The following is a 21,571-nucleotide window of genomic DNA, read 5'->3' as shown; positions in this document are numbered from 1 at the left end:
GAGCATTTGACAAGGTTCTGCGGTTTATGGTCTTCGCATTCATTTATATTTATGAACTCTCTGCATTAATTCGCTCTTAGCCACTGACTCTTCCACTTTTTTCAAAGATTTTAGTTTCTTTTTATGTATTGGTACGTGACTCCTCCTTTAATTTGAGAGTTTGATGACTGAAGTCTCTTCTCCCCATCCTCACAAAGTCATTCGGTCCAGCTTTGATAATATTGTTGATGCGATGATTATGGCCCTTTGTCGGGAGAGGCTTTATTTTCTTTTTGAATTTCCAGCTTTCTCAGCCCTGCTTTTTCCCATCTTTGTGGTTTTATCTTGCCTCCTGGCCTTTGATGATGTGGTAATTTCCACTGATGGGGTTTTGGTGGTGTCCTTCCTGTTTGATAGTTTTCTCTTCTAACAGTCAGGACCCTCAGCTGTAAAATTACAAGGAGATTGCTTGAGGTCCACTCCAGACCTGTTTGTTTGATATCAGCAGCAGAGCTGCAAGATAGAATATTTCTGCTGAATACAGGGCTCAGTGTCTGATTCTGCCGGAAGCTCTCTCTCAGGGGTGTACTCCACCCTGTGAGGTGTGGGTGTCAGACTGCCCCTAGTGGGGATGCCTCCCAGTTAGCTACACCAGGGCCACCCAGCTGAGCTGCAGTCTGTCCCTCTCAGATTCCCAAACTCCGAAAGAGATCCATCACCCGCTCTCTGCTCATGTCAGACATTACAGTCATTTGCGCCCTGCAGAAGTTTCTGCCAAGCTTTTGTTGTTGTTTACTATGCCCCATTATCCCCAGAGGTGGAGTCTACAGAGACAGGCAGGTTTTGAGCTGCTGGGGAGCTTCACCCCAGCCCTGAAGCCTCCCAGCTGCTTTGGTTTTACCTACTTAAGCTCCTTCAGCAATGCATGGCTCTCCCCAGCCCCCGCTGCCTTGCCTGTAGATCTCCAGGACTGACTGCTGCGGCTAGCAATGCAGGAGGCCCCGTGATGGACCCTCCCAGCTGGCCAGGTGCGGACAGGCACTCCCAGGGGCCCGCTACCTAAAGCTTGCATTGGGGTGGGAGCAACGGATTTTTCAGGGAAAGCGTGCTTCACCTCTGGCTAGAAAAAGTGGATTCCTTTTCCCTCATGCTTCCCAGGAGCATGCCCTTTGCCTTCAGTTTCACAAGCTGGTCAGGGTTGCAGCAGCTGATCAGCAACAATGGTTCTGGAGCACTCCCTTTAGGGAAGAGATTTAACCCAGTACTGTTAAGAAATGCAGAAATTTCTTAGTTGCTGCAGCTGGGAGTTGAGACTGAGCTGTTCCTATTTCACAAGACATTCCTGTCTCCGCCTACTACGTAATGTAACATTTCTTCTGGGATCCAATATATATGATATAGAGTGGTTTTAAAAAAATTCCTGGATTTGTATTCATGTTAAACATGCTAGATGGAATCATGTGCTTGTTTAAAATACGTATCACTTCACTCTTATAAAAGTAAGACTTAGATAAAGTTGCCATTGCAAATCTTCTGTGTCTATTTTTTTTAACTGAAAGAGGCAATTTAATGAGCTTTATAGAAAAGAGATAAAACAACTTTTACTCTACATGTCTTCCCATTTGATTATTCCAGTTTTCTTTCTGTAAACTAGTATATTTAAAATAGCTTTAATTTTTCTTATTACAAAAGAAATGTAAAATTTAGAAAATGTGGATAACCAAAGGGAAAAGTGAATGCTACTATTAATTCTACTATCCAGCAGTACCTTTTTCTGTTTCATTACATTTTTCCAATGTTTAAATACATATTTTTTCTAAGCATTTATCCCCAAAAGGAATTTCACTATTCATAGTTTTGAGACATCTTTTTACACCATTACATATTTTTGTCATATGATTTTAATGATTGCATAGTATTCTATCATAAATCCATACTATAAAATCATTTGACCAGCATTATTCTTTTAGATATTTATGTGGTTTTTAGTGTATTAATGTTTTAAATATACCTGTTATGAACATTGCTGTAACAATACTTCTTTAACTTTATTGTAGTTTATTTGATGAATATTTAAAAGTGGAATTTCTGGGTCAGTCAGAGAATCAGAGTGTTTTTATAGCTTCTGAAATATAGTGTGAAATTGACTTCCTGAAGGAATACCAGTTAATCCTAACAACAGTGTTTGAATAAAGGTGTCTAGTACCCCACAACTTGGCAATAGAGAATATTATAATAAAAAGCTTTTAATATGCTTAATAGTTATATAAAAACATTTATTTACATATATAAGTAGCTATGTGGGGTGCTTCTGGCACTCCAGAAAAGTGAATAAGCAATAAAGCCTTTTTTTTTTTTTTTTTGAGACAGGGTCTTATTCTGTCGCTCAGGTTGGAGTGCGGTGGCACAATCATGGGTTATTGCAGCCTCTACTTCCTGGGCTCAAGGGCTCAAGCAATCCTCTCACCTTAGCCTCCAGAGTAGCTGAGACTACATGCCTAGCTAATTAAAAAATATTATTTTGTAGAGATAGAGTCCCACTATGTTGCCCTGGCTGGTTTTGAACTCCTAGGCTCAAGCGGTCTTCTCATCTTGGGCTCCTAAAATGTTGGGATTACAGGTGTGAGCTACCGTGCCTGGCCAAGACATTTCTTTATCTCATATAAAGAGAAATCCAGAAGTGGGCAGTGGAAGCTGTGGCAGTGGTCTATGACTGTTTTCAAATACCTAGCATTTTTTCTTTCTTTGTAATCTGCCATCTTTAGTGTGTTGACTTGTTCCACGGCAATAAGATATTTGCTTCAGCTTCAGGCATCATATCTTACTACAAGGTAGGAGGTAGGGGGAAGAAATAGCTATATAGTAATGATGATAACTTTTATCAGAAAAGGATGTTTTCAAAAGATTCCCTGGGAAATTTCTGCTTAGGTTTCAATAGCCATAATTTTGTCACATGGCTACCTCTAGCAGTACAAGAAACTGAGAACTAAATGGGCTAGAGAAAAGGGGGTTGGGAACATAAGTAAAATTACCTGACCATCAGTGTATGTCACAATACCAGTAGTTTTATACAAAAATTTTACTTAAATGTAATAACAGATAAAATGTCATTTGATAATAGTCTTTTATGTTGCTCAAGTATGTTTCTACATTTGCTTGTCAATGCATTTATATTGTAATGGTTATGTAATACTCCATTGTTTGGAGGTGTCATGTACATACAGGTTTTCTGTACTTCTCTATTTCTCTTAGGAGAAATTCTTTGGAGACAAATGCTTGAGTTAATGGGTATGCATAATTGAAAACTTTATTCAAATACCAGCTGTCTTTTAGAAAAATTGTATCATGTTATACTCCCAGCATCAAGGTTCATGCCCATGATAGCAGCTGGATTCATTAAATCTTTTAAAAGTTTTGACATTATTAGGTAAAAAATGACATTTCATTTTTAACTTGCATTTCTAAATTACTTGGTAGCATATGTTTAATTTTTCTTAACTACTTCCATTTCTTCTTTTAATTCCTTCTTTTAAGGTTTATATTTTTTAGGTAGTAAAATTTCTTAATTGTTTTCTTCATAGTTTCAGGTTTTCATGTTATGCCTGGAATGATCTCTATTCTAAGATTATAAAATATTTACTTATTTTTTCTGGTACATTTTTGTCTGTTCTTTTATTCTCAAACACGGCTTCACTGCATATTTTGTGCTTTTCAAAAGCCGTAGAAATTAAGCGGAGGATGGTCGCATTAGAACAGCTCCAGTCTCCAACTCCCAGCGCCGGAAAGCAACACAGAAGACCGGGTGATTTCTGGCATTTTCAACTGAGGTACTGGGCTTGTCTCACTAGGGAGTGCCAGACACCGGTGCTGGTCAGCTGCTGCAGCCTGACCAGCGAGAGTTGAAGTAGGGCGCAGGCATCGCCACCTGGGAAGCGCAAGGGGAAGGGAATCCTTTTCCCAAAGAAGGAACTGAGGACACACAACACCTGGAAAATCGGGTAACTCCCACCCCAATACTGGCGCTTTTAGGCAAACGGGCACACCAGGAGATTATATCCACACCTGGCCGGAGGGTCCCACGGAGCCTCATTGCCAGCACAGCAGTCTCATGCATCTACCGGCAAGGCAGCAGCGCAGGCTGGGGAGGGCCCGGCCATTGCTGAGGCTTAAGTAGGGTAAACAAAGCCGCTGAAGCTCGAACTGGGTGAAGCTCACAGCAGCTCAAGGAAACCTGCCTGTCTCTGTAGACTCCACCCTGGGGACAGGGCATAGTAAACAACAACAAAAAGCAGCAGAAACTTCTGCAGACGCAAACACCTCTGTCTGACAGCTTTGAAGAGAGCAGTGGATTCCAACACGGAGGTTGAGATTCGAGAAGGGACAGACTGTCGGCTCAACTGGGTCCCTCGACCCCTGAGTAGCCTAACTGGGAGACATCCCCCACTAGGGGCAGTCTGACACCCCACACCACAGGGTGGAGTACACCCTGAGAGGAAGCTTCCAAAGCAAGAATCAGACAGGTACACTCGCTGTTCAGCAATATTCTATCTTCTGCAGCCCTCTGCTGCTGGGATATCCAGGCAAACAGGGTCTGGAGTGGACTCAAGCAATCTCCAGCAGACTACATTAGCTGAGGGTCCTGACTAGAAGGAAAACTATCAAACAGGAAGGACACCTGGCCACCAAAACCCCATCAGCACGCCACCATCATCAAAGACCAGAGGCAGATAAAACCACACAAAGATAAAGCAGGGCAGAAAAGCTGGAAATTCAAAATAAGAGCCGCCTCTCCCCGCAAAGGGAGTTTAGAGCTCATCGCCAGCAATAACAAAGCTGGACGGAGAATGACTTTGGACGAGATGAGAGAAGAAGGCTTCAGTCCATCAAACTTCAGAGCCAAAAGGAGGAATTACGCATCTAAAGAAAAGAAACTAAAAAATCTTGAAAAAAAAGTGGAAGAATTGATGCATAGAGTAATTAATGCAGAGAAGTTCATAAAATGAAATGAAAGAGATGAAGACCATGACACGAGAACTACGACAAATGCACAAGCTTCAGTAACCGACTGGATCAACTGGAAGAAAGAGTGTCAGCTGCATTGAGGATCAAATGAATGAAATGAAGCGCAGAAGAGAAACCAAAGAAAAAAGAAGAAAAGAAATGAACAAAGCCTGTAAGAAGTATGGGATTATGTAAAAAAGACAAACAAGTCTGACTGGGGTGCCTTGAAAGAGGGGGAAATGGAACCAAGTTGAAAACACTTCAGGATATCATCCAGGAGAACTTTTCCCCAACCTAGTAGGCAGGCCAACATTCAAATCCAGGAAATACAGAGAACGCCACAAAGATACTCCTTGAGAAGAGCAACTCCAAGACACATAATTGCCAGATTCAGCCAAAGTTGAAATGAAGGAAAATCTGCGCAGCCAGAGAGAAAGGTCGGGTTACTCCACAAAGGGAAGCCCATCAGACCAACAGCAGATCTCGGCAGAAACTCTCCAAGCCAGAAGAGAGTGGGGCCAATATTCAACATTCCTAAAGAAAAGAATTTAAACCCAGAATTTCATATCCAAACTAAGTTTCATAAGTGAAGGAGAAATAAAACTTTTACAGAGAAGCAAATGCTTAGAGATTTTGTCACCACTAGGCCTGCCTTACAAGAGAGACCCTCAAGGAAGCACTCCAAACATGGAAAGGAACAACCGGTACCAGCCATTGCAAAACATGCCAAAATGTGTTAATTCATTTAGGCTAGGGAAGAAACTGCATCAACTAACGAGAAAATAAATCAGTTAATATCACAATGGCAGGATCAAGTTCACACATAACAATATTAACCTTAAATGTAAATGGACTAAATGCTCCACTAAAAGACACAGACTGGCAACTGATAAAGAGTCAAGACCATCAGTCTAAGTTATTATATTCAGGAGACCCATCTCACACGCAGAGACATACATAGGCTCAAATAAAGCGATGGAGGAAGATTTACCAAGCAAATGGAGAACAGAAAAAGCAGGGTTGCAATACTAGTCTCTGATAAAACAGACTTTAAACCATCAAAGATCAAAAAGTTTACAAACAAGGCCATTACATAATGGTAAAAGGATCAATCTAACAGGAAGAGCTTCAACTATCCTTAAATATATATGCACTCCAATACAGGAGCACTAGATTCATAAAGCAAGTCCTTAGAGACTTACAAAGAGACTCTAGACTCCCCATACAGTAATAATGGGAGACTTCAACACTCCACCTGTCAACATTAGACAGATCAACGAGACAGAAAGTTAACAGGGATATCCAGGGAATTGAACTCATCTCTGCAGCAAGCAGACCTAATAGACATCTATAGAACTCTCCACCCCAAATCAACAGAATATACATTCTTCAGCACCATCGCGACTTACTCCAAAATTGACCACATAATTGGAAGTAGCACTCCTCAGCAAATGTACAAGAACGGAAATACAACAAACCGTCTCTCAGACCACAAAAGCAATCAAACTAGAACTCAGGACTAAGAAACTCAATCAAACCGCTCAACTACATGGAAACTGAACAACCTGTTCTGAATGATCTTCATTGCACATAACGAATGAAGGTAGAAATAAAGATGTTCTTGAAACCAATGAGAACAAAGATACAACATACCAGAATCTCTTTGGGACATTTAAAGCAGGTGGAAATTTATAAAGACCAAATGCCCCGCCGCAGCGCAGCATCAAAACGACACCCCAAATTGTCGCGTTAAAAGAACCAGAGGGCGATGCCGCCATCCAAAGCTGCGTAAAGCGCAGAAACAACCGCGAACGGGAGCAGCGAAGAGATATCACAAACCCAAAAATCGTCAATAATCCCAGGAGTTGCTTTGAAAAGACCCAACAAACGATGACCGCCAGCCCACAAACAAAGAAAGAATCAAACATTTAATAAAATGAGTAAAGGGATGAACACCTACCTGGTTCCCACTACCCCATAAACACCTCTATGCAAATAAACTGGAAAATCTAGAAGAAATGGATAATTTCCCTGGACACTTACACTCTTCCAAGACTAAACCAGAAGAAAGCTGAATCCTGAATAGACCAATAGCAGGCTCTGAAATTGAGGCAATAATTAATAGCCTACCAACCAAAAAGTCCAGGACCAGATGGTTTCACAGCTGAATTCTACCAGAGGTACAAGGAGGAGCTGGTACCATTCCTTCTGAAACTATTCCAATCAATAGAAAAAGAGGGAATCCTCCCTAACTCATTTTATGAGGCCAATATCATCCTGAGACCAAAGCCTGGCAGAGACACAACAAAAAAGAGAATTTTAGACCAATATCCCTGATGAACACGGGATGTCCTCAATAAAATACTGGCAAACCGGATTCAGCAGCACATCAAAAGCTTATCCACCATGATCAAGTGGGCTTCATCCCTGGGATGCAAGGCTGGTTCAACATTCGCAACCAATAAAACATAATCCAGCATATAAACAGAACCAAAGACAAGAACCATGATTATCTCAATAGATGCAGAAAAGGCTTTTGATTAAAAATTCAACAGCTCCTTCATGCTAAAAAACGCTCAATACCTGGTATTGATGGAACATACCTCAAAAATAATAAGGGCTATTTATGACAAAACCCACAGCCAATATCATACTGGAATGGGCAAAAACTGGAAAAATTCCTTGAAAAACTGGGACAAGACAGGGATGCCCTCACCACTCCTATTCAACATATGTTGGAAGTTCTGGCTAGGCAATCAGGCAAGAGAAAGAAATCAAGGGTATTCAGTTAGGAAAGAAGAAGTCAAATTGTCCCTGCTTGCAGATGACATGATTGTATATTTAGAAAAAGCCCATTGTCTCAGCCTCCAAAATCTCCTTAAGCTGATAAGCAACTTCAGCAAAGTCTCAGGATACAAAAATTAATGTGCAAAATCACAGCATTCTTATACACCAGTAACAGACAAACAGAGAGCCAAATCATGAATGAACTTCCATTCACAATTGCTTCAAAGAGAATAAAATACCTAGGAATCCAACTTACATGGGATGTAAAGGACCTCTTCAAGGAGAACTACAAACCACTGCTCAGTGAAATAAAAAGAGGACACAAACAAATGGAAGAACATACCATGCTCATGGATAGGAAGAATCAATATCGTGAAAAATGGCCATACTGCCCAAGGTAATTATAGATTCAATGCCATCCCATCAGTTTTCACCAATGAGTTTCACAGAGAATTGGAAACCCGCCTGCAGAACCAAAAGAGCCTCAGACGCCAAAGACAATCCTAAGTCAAAAGAACAGTTGGAGGCATCACGCTGCCTGACTTCAACTATACTACAAGGCTACAGTAACCAAAACAGCATGGTACTGGTACCAAACAGAGATATAGATTCAAATGGACAGAACAGAGTCCTCAGAAATAATACCACACACCCACAGCCATCTGATCTTGACAAACCTGAGAGAAACAAGAAATGGGAAAGGATTCCTATTTAATAAATGGTGCTGGGAAATTGGCTAGCCATAAGTAGAAAGCTGAAACTGATCCTTTCCTTACTCCTTATACAAAAATTAATTCAAGATGGATTAGAGACTTAAATGTTAGACCTAACACCACAAAAAACCCTAGTGTCCTAGGTAGTACCATTCAAGACATAGGCTGGGCAAAGACTTCATGTCTAAAACACCAAAAGCAACGGTCAAAGTAGTGCCAAATGACAAATGGGATCTCATTAAACTAAAGAGCTTCTGCACAGCAAAAGAAACTACCAGCAGAGGAATAGGCAACCTACAGAATGGGAGAAAATTTTGCACTCCATCATCTGACAAAGGGCTAATATCCAGAACCTACAAAGAACTCAAACAAATTTACAAGAAAAACAAACAGCCCCATCAAAAGTGGGCAAAGGATATGAACAGACATTTCTCAAAAAGAAGACATTCATACAGCCAACAGACACATGAAAAAATGCTCATCATCACTGGCCATCAGAGAAATGCAAATCAAACCATTACCGAGATACTATTATCTCTACACCAGTTAGAATGGCGATCATTAAAAAAGCCGAAACAACAGGTGCTGAGAGATGTGGAGAAACAGGAACACTTTACGCAATGTTGGTGGGATTGTAAACTAGTTCAACCATTATGGAAAACAGTATGGCGATTCCTCAAGGATCTAGGAACTAGAAGTACCATGGCGACCCAGCCATCCCATTACTGGGTATATACCCAAAGGATTATAAATCATGCTGCTATAAAGACACATGCACACGCATGTTTATTGGCGCACTATTCACACTAGCAAAGACTTGAATCAACTCCAAATGTCCATCAGTGACAGACTGGATTAAGAAATGTGGCACATATACACCATGGAATACTATGCAGCCATAAAAAGGAGGAGTTTATGTCCTTTTATAGGGACATGGATGCAGCTGGAAACCATCATTCTTAGCAACCATCACAAGAACAGAAAACCAAACACTTTGCATGTTCTCACTCATAGGTGGAAACCGGAACAATGAGACTACTCTTGACTCGAAGCAAGGGAACATCACACACCGGGCCTATCATGCGGGAGGTGGATTGCATTGGGAGTTATACCTGATGTGTAAATGACGAGTTGATGAGTGCTGACGAAGTTGATGGGCAGCACAGCAACATGGCACAAGTATACATATGTAACAAACCTGCAAGTTATGCACATGTACCCTAGAACTTAAAGTATAATAATAATAATAATAAAAGAAAAAAAAATTTGGTGTTCAACATATAATTTCCAACTATGTTCCTAAGGTAGTATAGAAGACCCAAGAAACTAATAAGTTTATGCAAGATGTTACAAAAGGTAGTGAGTCTGCCTTTTTCATAATCCTAGTTTGTTATAAGAAAATTGACTAAAAAACAAGGAGGTAAAAGAAGAGAAGAGATGGGAGAAAGAACCCAAAAGGTAAAAAATATTTTGCTAATAATATACACATATATATCTCCAAACTCAATTCACACTTAAGAATAGAATAATTGCAATAGAATATTTAATTTTGAAGATTTTTCAGAGTTTCATATAAATAAATTTTTTGAAATACTGCAAATTAATAAAAAATAAATTTTAAGCACTTTAAGTAGTTAATAACACAGAAGTTGACTTACCATAAATTTCTACACCTTGTGAAAAGTATTGTTTGTATCCTAAATCTTATCCACTAATGCAAAGGAAAAGGTGCATCTCATAGCCAACAGTGCTGATTTTTAACGAAGCATTTAAAAGGGTTGATTTAATTCCAAGATTTTATTCTTCAATTCTACCCCACCACCAAGAAAGTTAATGATATGACACAGTAAAAACCTTGGTTACTAAGGATGTTTTATCTAATAAAAGCTTCTTTCATTTCTAAGCCACTCAGAAAGAAAACTGACACTTGGAGAAAGTCATACCATCACAGAATACCCCAAAAGTTCACTGAGATATTGAAGCATTAAATATGAAACCCTTCTAAACAACCATAGGCACAGGATGAACACCCTCTAGCTTCTGTAGACAGCAGAATAAAAGAGTACAAAAAGCATCTACTTACGAGATTACTTTTCAGAGACATAAGAATATATTTTCAAAGGTACATATACAAAAGCCCACAATGAAGATAAATAATAAATATTTATACACTTAGAAGAAAGATATATCCAAAAACCTACCACAAAGATGAATAGTAAATATTTACATTCCAAGCCAAAAAAAATCACAGTCTAAAGAGAAACACTTGATGTTTTTATTTCTGAATACTGTAGCAAAATAATTATTACGATAATTTTAATCAAACTTAAAAGGAACACCTTATTACCTTGTTGATATAAGCTATTCACCTTTGAACAGGCAAAGGAGGGAAAAATCCTTGAGGCATTTTTATACTCTTACTTAACAATTATCTGATAATTACCCCATCATTATCTGCTGATGAAGGATTCCATTCTAAATTCTTAGCATTTTTGATGCTGCAGGCATGTTATTTCAAAAGTCTTACCTGGGAAGAGACTAAGAAGACTGACTGGAGATTTGTTGGTATCAATAGTAATTTTGTGGCTTGCAGTTTTTGAAGGCTGACCTGGTAGGCAAATTAACTTTAGGGGAAGTCTAAATTTACATTGGATAACTCGAGGAATGCCTGAAATAAAAGAGAGATATGTAGATTCATAGACTTGACAAACAATTTGGCAAAAAAAAAAGTTGTACTACTAATAGTTTGAGCAGCAACATATCTTTGTTTGTTTGCTGCCTGCCTATTTTGTTTAACAAAGCTGAAATAACGGTAAATCATTATCATGATTCATATTTCATTACTATTTTCAAAAGGTACAAATCAAAAATAAAATTTTAAAAGAACCACAGACATGATCTCTGTCTTTAATAGCAGTATCGTATTTTTTAAATCATCACATTTGGATATTATATAAAACATTATAGTGACTTACATTCAATTACTGAACTAAGTCTTTAAGACCTTCAGAGTTCTAGCCCTAATCCAAGGCTATCAGCAAACATGAGCAAAGAATATGAAGTTTCTATCATATCTTTAAGACTCTATATTACCATATCTAAAAATTTCTCTATCAAAAACATTTTAAATCTTTAGCTTTTTTTACTTGATGAAGATTGAAATTATGAACAGGAAAGCAGGATTTGCTCTTCTGTTCTATTGAAATCCATGTCCATTTTACACATTAGTATGTAGAATATTACCTTTATATGAATTATACTTTTCTCAAGCCTTTTAACTTTACATATCACTTTAAGTGACATTTTGGAAGGCTTACATAGCCATTCAGTTGTCAAGTGATTTTAATACTCATACATGCATACCGAAATAGGTAACTGAATATATGGCAATGAAAGTTTCATATTAAAATTTATATAAAGCTTTACAAAATCATTTTCAATATTTTTACAGAAAATGAAATTGAGACCAAAGTAAATTAGGCTCTCTACTTATAAATCTAGAAAAGCAATACTAAAATCCTAGTTTTCTCTCCTTTTTTTCTAGAACTCTGTTTTTGACTGGTTAAGATGAAAGATAATATATAGAAGCCTATGTTGTGCCATAGTACTGTAGAAAAACTGAACACTCAAAATGTTCTAACTCTGCTTGATGAATCCACACATTAATTCCTTTATTTCTTTATAGAGGAGTCAGGGAGCCGCTTAAAAATAGCAACAGCAGAAGCAGTTAGTTTGGAGACATGATCCCAAAGCAGGATCCCTGGAATTAGCAATATATTTGGCTAAAGTCAACTGGAATTATATGTCTTACTCCACATCCAAGCTGAGAGTATACTTTTCAGTACTACTTGTTCACTAGGATAGTGAGAAATCACCAACAATGGCAAGCATATTGATATATGAGGTCAATTAAATACTTTTTCAGAGCATGTGGAGCATATTTGTCATTCTCTTCAATATAATCTATTATCCATCAAGTTTTACGTAGCTCATTTTTTGCTCATAACCAACAGATGTTAAATTCACTTCTCCTGGAATACTAGATGCAAATTATAACTGGTGTCTCTTAAGAAAAGTCCCAGGGTATTATTTCATGACATTCTGTGAGGTTTTTAGAGGCATGTGTATTTGTACTTTACAATGATGAAATGTGTTGACTCAAAATGTTATGGTAACATGATCTAAGATACTGCACAAAGCACAACTATCAATATCACCACAAAAAAATTGCAAAGAACTACTTTCTCCAACTTCAAGGAAATTTCCATATATTCTATATATCCTCAAATTATGGAAACACACCCACTGAGTATGTTTCCTCTACAATAAGTAAACGGTAGAGAAAATTTCAGATTGTATCAATTAATAGATACAGTCTGGAAAGAACAAGGAAACTTAAACTTGTTTCCATCTCCTTCATTTCCAATGACTAGTAAAACAAAAACAAATGCTTCTTTTTCTGACACTTCCGTACATGCACAAAAAGAAACTATCTTCCATATACTTTCAACCAAATTCTGAGCTAATTGTTCAAACCAGAATTTGGCTGTGAATGTTCCTCTAAAACTATACCACTAAAACTGTAGCCACTACTTTACTTGCACCAGGTACTGACTGAATTCACAGTTAAAAAAAAAATTAAACATAATCAACAACACTGCCTGTAAGTGACTGAGCCTATATATTTGAAGATTATTACCCTAAATCTCCATGAACCCAGAGCTAAAGAAACTGGTAGTGCATATGTTTTCAGAAATCGAAACAAAAGGATTGCAAGCACTAATAAACCCAAGAAGGAAAATACATTATAACTCAATTTACAGTTCAGTTAGGTCAGTTAATGACAATATCACACACTAGGGCAATGGTTTGCAGTTGCTAAGATTTGTAGAACCCCTCCAGAATATCTTTTGTCTGCAGGAATTATAAGCCTGTTTCATAGGACATTTGGAAAACATTACTTTGAAAAATGATGACACTCATACTTAATAAAATGATTATGGCTATTTTTTAAATGATGGCAGCTTGAAAAGTTTTACCATTAAGGAGAAAAAAAGAGTTATGAAACCCTTAAAAAAAACTAGTCTACGGAAACCATCCCTTAGAAGAAAAATTAGAAAGCTACTATTTTATAACACTTACTATCAAATTAAAATCCAAGGATTTTACAATACAATCTCTAGTTTTTAGACATGGGGTTTATCAGAGGCACATTTCTACTGGGATTTACACCTTCTTAGGAAACCTGAAGTGTAAATTTGGCTACCAATTACTCTTCAGGCTGTAATTGTGTCTAAGAACCTGAAGCCAAAGACTAATAGAGGCATGTGTGGGTGTATGTGTTTGTAATAAAGAAGGAAAAGAACTACATGTATTTAGAGACTTTTCACAGTTGCTAGTAGAACAGCTTTCAACTTAGTTGAAAGAGACTAATTGTTCCTAACTTTGCCTACCATCAGCAATATTTTCTCTCTATAGTTGGCAAAGTAGTCTCCATATCTGGCTTATTGAATTCTCTGAGTGTTACGCTGAGAGAAAAGAAACTTTTGTCATTTATTTTACTCCAATATTGGCCTAGTCATTTATCAGACTGACTGTTCTGCAGTTCTTTTTACCAGATATAATCACCTCTCCTTCAAACACTTTCCTTTCTAACCTACTAGAGGAAATGGATAGTTGTAACTACTATCCAATTAATTTTGTGATTAATTGTGGTGCAATTAATCACAAAATTATTTAACACTCAGAAAGAATATTCTCATCAAAACCAGCTCAAACAGAATATTTTATTTCCAGGAAGAGACTTCTAATTACATCTGGCACACCCCAAAATCCCAGTATTACTGTCAAATTGGAAGCCAAAATGTGCTTTAAAGAAATAAAAGAAAAAAGAACATTAAAAAATATGTATATATGAATAAAATAACTATACCTATATATTACACAGCTATATAATGCCTTTAGAACGCTTTCCAGGGGCCTGCTAGAGTAATTTCATATTGAAAACAAGGAACCCCAAAGCAGTAGCAATGTCTGGTAGCCAGAACTTCCTTGATTCCTTCCTGTTATGTCTGGCTACGTACTGTGCTTCATCTGCAGTCATGTTTTACACTGCCCACATCATGTAACTTTAATGCAGAAATAATGGAGACTAACCCTTATGGGACAACATAAAACCTCGTTTGCCTCTCTTTTTCCACATATAAAAGCAGAACTGCTTATCTGCAATACAGCCCGAACAGATCGAGACAATAAAATGGATCAGTCTTTGAAATATGAAGCCTTGTGTGTAAGTAAGATCTAAGTGGCAACATATTATTTTCTTGCCTACTAGGTGCCATTGAATATTTCAACTCCACTCCCTAAAGCTTAATTATAATTTTAAAATATATCAAAGAGATTATTAAAACCAGCTTTCACTTTGTATTGAAACGCTGCAATTTCTATAAATTGTGGGGTTTTTTCCTCATAGTTTGGGCTGAATTTACAGTAAGAAGGAATAAATTTCTTTGAACAATAACCTTAACTGATTTTTTAAACTTAAAACTAATCATTTAAATAATAATATGATATTTTACAAAATTCAGTCCAAAATCTTAAAAATTACATGCAATCTAGCTAATTAAAATGTAAATATTCATTATTATCAGGTTATTTGTTAATGACCCAAAGTCTAATTGGACAAGTATACTTTGTGTTATTAAGCTAATCATTTACTTCTATTAAAACACTTATCATATAAATACATATATATATATATATATCTTCCAGATATCAAGATGACATATGCTATGCAACTCAGGTTGTTGGCATCACCCAAAATGCATGAGTAAATATTGCCACTATCTTTAAGTCATTTCATTATATTTATTTAATTATTACTAATTAATATTGCTATCTAAAATGTATCTTAAAATAACTTGTAAAGATAAGCTACCACATTAAGTCTATATCTAAGAGGAAAAATAATCAGAGATACTTGTAGTGCCTGCTATGTACTCTGTTAGTATGCAATTCAAAGATGAGTGCTTGACCCCTGCCCTCAAAAAGCTCAAAACCTACAAGTAGAACCTAAGGAACAAACTTAATTAAGCTCATATTATGATCAGAATTATAGGAGAGTCAAGCAAAATATCTGGGGAAAACAAAGTGAGTAACAACACTGACCCAAGCAAGTTAGAGGGGGTCAGACCTTTGATAACATTCCCCTACAAATTCTAAACAAGACAAGGAATAGGCCCACAGAGCGAACACACGCACCATTCTTATCACAGAGAGGTGAATCTCTAGGAGCATGTAGAAAAACACAATTTAGAATTCAGTGACAAATACCCTTTTTTAAAACTCTTTCTTTCTTTTGAGTAAAACAACAGAGCATGCAGCTAAATAACCGGTGACTTGCAGAAATAAGTTGTCAACGACACCTTTAATATTTTTCAAAAAAGACATTCTATTCTTACTCCTAATTTCATTCTTTCTCATGACTCTGAAACAACTAACAATGACAAGTCTCTGTGGAAACATCTACTATGCTCTCCATAGCAGAATCAAGGCACTGTATCATCCTAAAGAAGTTTTTCTAGTTAAAAGAGCAGTCCATAAGAAGAGTTCATTCATGGTATAATACCAATTCAATTCATCAACCAAATTTCAGTTCTGCAATTCATTTTTTTCTAAATTATCTTTACACTTACCATCAGGATTTCGATCTATCCATCACAGGCAATGCAAAAAGGGGTACGGGAAAAAGAATGCAACAAATTATCTGTGGTAAAGTTACAACACAAATTTGACACATAACTGCTTAAAATACAAATTAAAATTTCAAGATTCTCACAGATGACTTAAATGACTCTCCAGTCAAACACAAGTCAATTCACAATTGAAGAGTATGACATAAATAAATGAAATCCGACAATATATTTGTTTATATTTCCATTCTCAGAAGTCTATGAGAATGTGTTATTCCAGTGTAAATGTGGAAAAAAAAAAAAGTAAAGATATATGATCTAGCCAAACAGCAAAAAAGACTCAATAAAGGGAAAAATACATAATATTAATATTTCCAGTTAGTTTTTGAATTTATTTTCTTTTAACTTTCCCCTTTAAAGTCAATCCAGTTCCTCTTTTTTTTTTTTTTTTTTTTTGGAGACGGAGTCTGGCTCTGTCGCCCAGGCTGGACTGCAGTGGCCGGATCTCAGCTCACTGCAAGCTCCACCTCCCGGGTTTACGCCATTCTCCTGCCTCAGCCTCCCGAGTAGCTGGGACTACAGGCGCCCGCCACCTCGCCGGGCTATTTTTTAGTAGAGACGGGGTTTCACCGTGTTAGCCAGGATAGTCTCGATCTCCTGACCTAGTGATCCGCCCGTCTCGGCCTCCCAAAGTGCTGGGATTACAGGCTTGAGCCACTGCGCCCGGCCTCAGTTCCTCTTTTTTATAATAATTTAAGTAGATAATACTATTGATAATGTCTCTTTTTGCTTCTCTTGGCATTCTGCAGACTTTCTCAATGTTAATTTCTAATTCACTTTCAACCAATACCAATGACTAGTAATCTTTTAAATTCTGTCTTTTAAATTACAGAAAAGCATAATAGCCAAAAATGGCTATGCAGGGGAGGAGCCTGGCCTCATCAGCTCCTGTGTGGGAGCCCCGGTATTCAATTTGTGAGGTGGAAAGCCGCTTAAAAAATTCCACCCTCCTCACTCTTCACTGTGTCCACATGCCTAATTCTTCCTGGTCATGAAATAAGAACATAGATTTAGCTAAACTAAGGAGCAAAAATCCTGCATCAATACTAGCCTTTAGTTCAAATAAATGAAGTCTGACTAGATAACATTCTTCTATTAGGAATAAAAATGTATCAGATTTGCTATTAACTGAAAAGAGGGAACCAAACATTACATATGGAAATCAGCTAAATAGACTTGTCACGAACTACTCATAACACATAAAAGTAATGAAAACATATGATTTTACTTAACAATAGAAAATAACATTTTCTCATTTAATTATATTTCACAGTATGTTTTCTCATCTTAAATGCGTAAGCATTTTACTCATAACTCCAACAACTTAAAGGAATGATTAAGCCTGTATGCTTACCTGTTGGTCTGGAATAAGAAACAACAGCATTTCCTTCCAATTCTGATGGTGTATAACTTCTTTTCAGATAAACAGAAAAGCTTACTGTTCTAGTCAAATCTGGTGCTATAAGCAATATAAAAATAATATAAATTACATAAGTTGGGGCAATTGTTATTAACAACAGTTAAAATTTAATAAGCACTTACCACATGCCAGGTACTGTCATAAGCATTTTACATGAAGTAAGTCATTAAATCTTCACAACAAACCTGTGAGGTTGATACTATTATTATCCTCATTTTTTATGCATGAGAAAACTGGAATATAGAGAGATTAAGAAGCTTGCCTAAGACAAGGCACAGTGGCTCACGCCTGTAATCCCAACACTTTGGGAGGCCTAGGTGGGCGGATCACATGAGGCCAGAAGTTCGAGACCAGCCTAGCCAACATGACAAAACCATATCTCTACTAAAAATACAAAAAAATTAGCTGGGCATGGTGATGCCTGGAAGGTGGAGTTCGCAGTGAACCGAGATTGCTCCATTGCACTCCAGTCCAGGCAACAGAGTGAGACTCTGTCTCAAAAACAGAAACAAAAACAAAAAAAGAAGCTTGCCTAAGGTAACACAGCTACTAGGAATTGACTCCAGAACAAGATACAAAGAAACTGGCATTCTACACCACTGCTGTTCTTTACTTCGAGGAACAGACAGAATGAACAAAGAAAACGGTACACAAAAGGGCAAGAGAATTTGGGAGGAAAATAGCAATTTATGATGGGTAGAACATAGACTGAAGGAGAAAATGGATGAGGGGGATTGAATGCTGTTACACAGTAGTCACTTAACAGATTGTGCATGCTCATCTGTGTTAACATATTTGGCCCCCAGCCTGTATTACAGAGCCATAAGAGATTTTTAACTGGAAAAAGTAAGTTACTCAGAATGTGTTTTAGAAAGACAAATTGGAAGTGTTGCACAAAATCAGAAATGCAAGCAAAAGTTAAATGGCTGGGTATCACCTATGAAGTTACTTCACTCAATCATTTATTCATTCATTCTACAAAGATTTGTTGAATTCCTACTAATGGCAGGCACTCAGCTATGAGTTGGTTATATGGAGGCAAACAAAGAAAGATATGTTCTTGACTTCATGAATAAGAGATAGAAGCCTTAGCAGAAAAGCTATAGTAAACAAAAAAAGAAAAAAGACTTGAAAGGTAATTCAGATTATGTTAACAGGACTAATGACAATTTGGATGTAAATGGTTGGGAGTAAGAGATTCCACACAAAGAACGCTTACTAAGTGTTGCCATTAATGACATGTCTACTATTTTAAGCATTATTATGAATACCTTTTATAGATTTACTTTTTAATTAAATCCTCAAAACAACCTTGTAAGACAAATATCATTACCCCCTTTTTGCAGATTAAAATAAATGAGGCTCCAAGTGATTACCAATGTAGTTTTTGCCTAAGGTTACACATCAAGTGAGTGTAACTCAAACTCAGGCCAAACTCCAAAGTCCACATTAGTTCTTCAAACATTACTGATTCAACAAATAGATCAATAAAGAAACACCAATAAATAAAGCCTTCTAAATTTTAGTATTTAAAAACAGACCAAGAGTGGTGGCTCACGCTTGTAATCTTAGTACTCTGGGAGGCCGAGATAGGCAGATTGCTTGAGCCCAGGAGTTCAAGACCAGCCTGGATAACATGGCGAAACCCCGTCTCTACTAAAAATACAAAAAATTAGCCAGGTGGTGTTTTCCTATAGTCCCAGCTATTCAGGAGGCTGAGGTGAGAGGATCACTTGAACTCGGGAAGTCAAGGTTGCAGTAAGCCATGATCGTGCCACTGCACTCCAGCCTGGGCCAATGAGAATGAGACCCTGTCTCAAAAATAAATAAATAAATCAAAAACAATTATAGGTACAACAAGTTCAGAAAAGCACCTAGAAATCTGTAATCCTAAAAGATTAATTTGTCCCAACAATCATTGATTGAATGTTCACACTGATGCTAAGATGCTATAAGCAAAACAACACAATCATTGATTATGGGATGATCCCAATCTCACCATTCAGACAAGAAATAATAGCCATTAAATTAACAAACTAGTATTTTTTTTTTACATTCACACCATGGTAGACTTTCAGCCAAAACAAAAAACTTACTCATAAATTCAAAGGTGAACTGATCACAAGTCAATTCTAATGGTGGTTGCACGTAGACTGATAATTTGGCTTTTTGCAATATCACTCTATTCTGCAGCGTGACCTAAGGAAACAGAAACTGTGATCAATAGAAAATTACATTTTATTCAAAACTACTTAAAAATAGCTAGCAAATAATTAGAAAATATTACCTGAGGAAAAAATGAGTAATCACAAAACATAATACAGTAAGTAATAGATTAAAATATTCTATCAAGTAGAAACTGTGCAAAAAAGTTAAACAGACCTTACTCAAAAGAATAAAGATTGGCAACATGTACATCCTCAGTTTTGAAGGAGATACAAACTAAAAACCACAATGAGATACTACTACATACCCAATAAAATGGCTATAACGAAAAGGACAGACAATAACACAGCAATGATGTGGAGAAACTGGAACCCTCATACATTGCCAGTGAAAATGTAAATTGGTACAGCTACTCTAAAAACAGTTTGGCAGTTTCTTCAAAGGTTAAACATAAATTTGACATATAACTTCACAATTCTATACCAAGGGAAATGAAAACATATGTCCACCCAAAATCTTATACACAAATGTTCACAGCAACAATATGCTAATAGCCAAAAAGCAGAAATAATCCAAATTCCCATCACAATGAATGAATAAACAAAATGTGATATATTCATACAATGAAATATTATTCAGCAATAAAAGAAATTAAATACATTCTGAATAATATTAATGATAAAAACCATTAGCAGTTTTTTATATTCATGGAACCATGATAACAAATGTAAGTGCATTATTTCATTTATATGCCACAACATGGGTGAACCTTGAAAACATGATGCTAAGTGAAAAAAGTCTAGTCACAAAGAACCACATATTGTAGGATCCATTTATATGAAAAGTATAGAATAGGCAATCTATAGAGAAATAAAATAGATTAGGAGTTGCTTAGGGATGAGAGAGATGGGGAATGGAAGCTAACAGGTATGGCCTTTCCTTTAGGGGGCATAAAATGTTCTAAAATTAAATTGTGATAGTTGCAAAATTCTGTAAATATATTATACTAAAAATCATTGGATTGTAACTTTAAAGAAGTCAATAACATAGTATCTAACTTATATCTAAATAAAGCTATTTTAAAATGTTCTATCATGGTGACTCATACGTCATGAGAAAAAAAATAAAATAAAATAAATAAATCACCATTCTATATGGTACCTTTTCTATACAGCAGTTCAGTCTAGTTACTAGACTTCGTTATATGAGACAGATACATACATTAACTAACATAATTCAAGGACCATTCTTATTGTTAAGAAAAGTAGTTTTGAAGTTTCTTTTCAATAAAAAGCAGGTATCACCTCTTCCTTGATTAAATATATATAATATTTTTATATACACAAGAATATACAATTGCCCCACAAAAATTATGTACATATAATTAGATTCAGTAAATGTATTAATTTTGAGTGATGTGAGTATTCTGCACAACTTAAAAATAAGTTAAAAACATAAAAATTTTGACTTGCAAAGGAAAATTCTTAAGACAACTATTGATGCAATTAAATATGATAAACACAATGAACAATGAATCCTCAATTTTTACTTCGTAAATCCTGGGAATACATAGGGAATCATCATGCCACAAACTAAACTTCCTTGATGATGTCTGGCCATTGTAAACATAATACCTTTTTAGTAAAACCCTGATGGTTATTATGGCAAGAAGACACCATCCAAGTGCTACAAACAACTTTCTTTCAACTAGCTAGTCCATTAAACAAACAGGACATAATTTAAATATTCTACTA

General features: G+C 36.6%; 1 protein-coding gene across 12 annotated transcripts in view; it reads right to left on the bottom strand.

Moving 5' to 3' along the window:
• The window catches only part of BBS9 (Bardet-Biedl syndrome 9), a 583,258-nt gene that overhangs the window by 264,153 nt on the left and 297,534 nt on the right, over positions 1–21,571 (bottom strand). For 10 of the 12 annotated variants that reach the window (XR_002520717.2, XM_021935217.2, XM_021935215.2 and 7 more), the window contains 4 exons: positions 19,748–19,850; positions 17,586–17,690; positions 16,175–16,189; positions 11,008–11,148 (listed from right to left, as the gene is read on the bottom strand). Coding sequence is in view for 11 of the 12 variants with exons in the window: in XM_021935217.2 (XP_021790909.1) it covers positions 11,008–11,148; positions 16,175–16,189; positions 17,586–17,690; positions 19,748–19,850 (364 nt within the window). In the remaining variant the exon portion in view is untranslated. The remainder of the gene's footprint in view (positions 1–11,007; positions 11,149–16,174; positions 16,190–17,585; positions 17,691–19,747; positions 19,851–21,571) is intronic. The other 2 variants (XM_021935218.2, XM_009203128.4) reach the window with 1 other exon arrangement.

This window comes from Papio anubis, chromosome 4, assembly GCF_008728515.1.
Source record: "Papio anubis isolate 15944 chromosome 4, Panubis1.0, whole genome shotgun sequence".
NCBI classification, from domain to species: domain Eukaryota; kingdom Metazoa; phylum Chordata; class Mammalia; order Primates; family Cercopithecidae; genus Papio; species Papio anubis.
This window is presented reverse-complemented; position numbering and strand designations above follow the sequence as displayed.